The sequence below is a fragment of the Vigna umbellata genome, chromosome 7 (genome assembly GCF_029865625.1).
Source record: "Vigna umbellata cultivar VRB3 chromosome 7, Vumbellata_1.0, whole genome shotgun sequence".
Classification (NCBI taxonomy): Eukaryota; Viridiplantae; Streptophyta; class Magnoliopsida; order Fabales; family Fabaceae; genus Vigna; species Vigna umbellata.
The window spans coordinates 39,627,729-39,631,696 of record NC_142171.1 but is presented as its reverse complement, the minus strand read 5'-3'; the positions used below and the strand labels follow the sequence as shown (position 1 = coordinate 39,631,696).

Here is a 3,968-nt window from a genome sequence, read left to right as displayed (position 1 = left end):
AGCAATGCCGACGCATCGCATTTTTTCAAAAACGATTCAAGGACATCATCGTCATAAACAAGGTCTTTCCATGCATCCATGATTAAGCTAAAATTTTCAGTGCAAATAGAAAGACCACGTTAAGAAGGCAAGATGAATGATGAGATGTTACTTCAAAGTAACTTGATGAAATGAAGTACCATTAAATGTGGAGATATGTCTGATTTGATAGGAAATCTTTAAAAGTGAAAAGCATTGATTGTGGGTTAAGAGAGAGAGAAACTTTATGCTGACAAACATTGAATGCATGGTTTGCGTGGGTTACCAAATTAGTGCTTCAGCTGCCCAACCATCAACTTTGGCGTACCAAACACGTACATCAACGTCCAACGTTAACTTTTCCCTCCATTAACCAAGGAGCTCCACAAAACTTACTTTCTTCTTCATTAAAGACAACGGATAGAGGCAGCTTGGGAAGTTTGGTGAGAACCACAGAAGTTCATTTATGGTGGACGTAAATGTTGAAGAGGATGTTGGTTAGGAACATTTGACCTTCATTAAAGGGCACCACCATTCCAACACGGTACGTATTACTTAAGTTTTTCCAAATGGGTTTATGTACATTTTATTTTTCACTACACAGTGGTAAATTTCGTAAGTTTTATGACTGAAAACGATGTGCTTCATCTTTAAAGCTGGGTGTAATGTCGAAGCACACTATGAATGTGGATGAAGTCAATGACTGTACTGACAATGTTGATGACCGTAATGAAAGTTTATTGGATATGGTTCCAACAGTGCAAATGTGTTTTGAATCAATGATTGAAGCTAGAACCTTTTACACAAACTACGCCATTAGATGTGGGTTTGCCGTGCGGACTAGAACTTCTAAAAAAGATAAAGACAACAACGTTTACTACTTGAGATTAGTTTGTTCAAGGGAAGGGAAATATGTGTCTTCCGTCAAACCTGTGGTCAAAACACTTCCAAGTCAAACTAACCAATGTCCTGCTAGGATAACCATTGCAAAGAAGGACGACAAGTGGTTTATAAGAACCGTTGTTCTGGACCACAACCATGATCTTTGCCCGAATAACTCCAACCTTTTTGCAGCGAATAGAAAGTTAAGCATGCAAGCAAAACACACGTTGGAGGTGAACCATGATGCTGGAGTTAGGTTAAATAAGAGTTTCCTTAGCATTGTCAATGATGGACAAATTTGTAAGCACCAAAATATGATGTCACAAACTTGTTTCACAATCGGCAAGTATGACCGAATCGTTTCAAGTAATAAACTTGGTAAGACCAAGTATCGTTCTCCCAAAGGACTCACGGCCTAGTTTAGTTATGTGATTTGTTGATTAGCTAAGACTTAAGAACACAATAATTGAAGTTTAATATGCAAAGACGAAAATTAAATATGTATGCATGAATTGATCAATGACAAAGACAAAAGATAAACACTTTCAAGGAAATATATGAATGAATATGTTGTTGGGGGTCAATTTCATCTCATCCACTCTCATATATTTTAGGAATTCAACATTCAAATCATCATTGTTAATGCCACTCTCTAATGTACCATTCTAGATGGCTTCTCCCTAATCAAATAGTTCATACAATTCCTAGCATTCCTAATGATTAGTTCATGAGTGCAGGAGCTTAAAGGCAACCAATATAATATTGTCAGTATAATATTGGGAGAAATTCCCCGGATCTAGATTTCCCCGTACGTGTCCGTATCAACAAAACCAATAATCATGCATTAGAATGAGTTAAACAATGCAAGCATTGAGCAAAGAGGAAAAACCCTAACTAATGATGAAAGAAAGCATATGTCTTAATTCAAAGATGTACTCAACAAATCCATATATGAGAGCTTCAAGAGATTACTTTGATTCCCCAACAAACATACAAGGTTTAGTTCACCATATTCATGGTGAACCTAGATGAATTACAATGAAAGTATGAAAGAATAAACCCAATAAAGGTGAAGAGGTAGCCTGAGCATCCAAGATCCTCCTTCAAAGGGGTGAAAGAGAGAGTGTTTGCCTCGTTTCTGCCAAAGATGCCTAACTATAGGACGTGCAAGCCCTTATATACTAATCTAGAGTTACAAAAGATTACAAAAGTCCAAGCCCAAAAAGTGCCGCTCAGCGGTATTTACCGCTCAGCGGTGATTGCGCGTCTTCTTTCTTCCCCTCAGCGGCCATTTTGCCCCTCAGCGGTTCCAACGTCACCTATTGAGTGCCGCTCAGCGGTAGTTTGCCGCTGAGCGGTTCCTTCGACTTCTCCTTTTTGCACTCTTTCTTGTCTTTTCTAATGTCCTCTCTCTTATTCTTCACTTCTTTCACCAAATTCACCTCAAAACCTGCACAAAAACACTTAAATCAAGCATAAACCTGTCCAGCTCTCTTATTTCTGAAAATATAAACAAAAGGCATGATTTCAAGCTAGTTTCTAAGTCTAAAGGTTGCTTTTAGTATCAACTTTAAGCATGAAAATAACAGTTTTTCAACTGTTATCAGTCAACGATGCCGGGGGCTATGAAAACATGGACTTCGTCGAGCGGGACGCGAGAAACTACATTGTCCAACACAGAAGATCTTTATGTAAGGATGGTGATGGTCAGGCACTCCTACGATACTTTTCTTCAATGAAAGATACAAATAACGAGTTCTTCTATGACATTGCACTCGATGAAGGGAATAAAATATGTAGTGTGTTTTGGGCTGATGCAAGAAGTCGTGCTGCATGTGAAGAATTTGGTGATGTTGTTTTGTTTGACACAACTTACTTAACAAATAAGTACGACATGCCATTTGCACCTTTTGTGGGAGTTAACCATCATGGACACTCCATTTTACTTGGTTGTGGATTGTTGTCTTCGGAAGACACTGACTCATTTGTATGATTGTTCCAATGTTGGCTTAGATGCATGCGTAATAAGAGTCCTGAAGGCATTATAACTGACCAATGCAGGGCAATGGCCAACGCTATTGAACAAGTGTTTCCTAATACGAGGCACAGGTGGTGTTTATGGCACATCCTGAAGAAGTTCCCTGAAAAATTCCACGGCTATAGAAATAATGCCGCTATCAAAAGCGAACTACATGCGCTTATATATGATTGTGGTTGTCCAACAGAATTTAAAAAGGGTTGGGAGGAACTACTTACAAAACATGGAATCCAGGAAAATGAATGGCTATGTAATTTGTACCAAGACAGACATAAATGGGTTCCGTGTTATTTGAAAAATAAATTTTGGGCAGGCATGTCTACCACTCAGAGAAGTGAGTGAATAAATGCTTTTTTTGATGGATTTATTAATTCCACAACCACACTTCAACAATTTGTGGTTCAATACGATGATGCTGTTAGAGTAAAGGCCCAAAAGGAAATAGAAGCGGACTTCTCGTCCATGAACACCACTATTGCATGTGGCTCTCAGTCACCGATTGAGAGACAATTTCAAGTTCAATACACACATGCAAAGTTTGAGGAGGTCCAAACAGAGTTCCGTTCAAGGATGAATTGTTTCATCAAAGACACCTTAAAGGACGACTTGTGGAACACTTACACTATAAAAGAGGAACGAATGTGGGAAGGTAATCCTTTACCTGATAAATTTTACAAAGTTCAATTTGATCCCCTCACACAGTCAACCACTTGCTCTTGCCAACTGTTTCAGTTTAGAGGCATTATATGTCGTCATTCCCTATTGGTATTTGGTCAAGAAGATGTATACAGTGTTCCCTCAATACGTTTTGCGGCGTTGGAGCAAAAATATCCGAAGAAGACACACACTAATAACAGCATCGTATAGTACTTCCAGTAATGACCCACGCATGCAAAGATACAAGATGTTGTGCAAACGTTTTTATGAAATTGCAGAAGTTGCGTGTGAGTCTGAGGTTGCTACTTCTGAATTGGAAAAAGAAATTCATTGTCTTGGTCAAAAATTTGGTTTCAGTTCATCGATGACAAAT

General features: G+C 38.6%; 1 protein-coding gene across 1 annotated transcript; it reads left to right on the top strand.

Annotated features, from left to right (window-relative positions):
- The first annotated feature begins 683 nt into the window (after positions 1 to 683).
- Positions 684 to 2,893, top strand: LOC148195981 (protein FAR1-RELATED SEQUENCE 5-like). The gene is made up of 2 exons (XM_088095341.1): positions 684 to 1,167; positions 2,508 to 2,893. Exons 1-2 carry the CDS (start codon positions 684 to 686, stop codon positions 2,891 to 2,893), a joined length of 870 nt encoding a protein of 289 aa, XP_087951467.1.
- The last annotated feature ends 1,075 nt before the right edge of the window (positions 2,894 to 3,968 follow it).

Coding starts and splice junctions, on each gene's coding strand:
- LOC148195981 (XM_088095341.1), top strand. CDS start 684: ATGTCGAAGCACACTATGAATGTGGATGAAGTCAATGACTGTACTGAC. Junction 1,168..2,507: donor TGGAGTTAGGTTAAATAAGA/GTTTCCTTAGCA, acceptor AACTGTTATCAG/TCAACGATGCCGGGGGCTAT.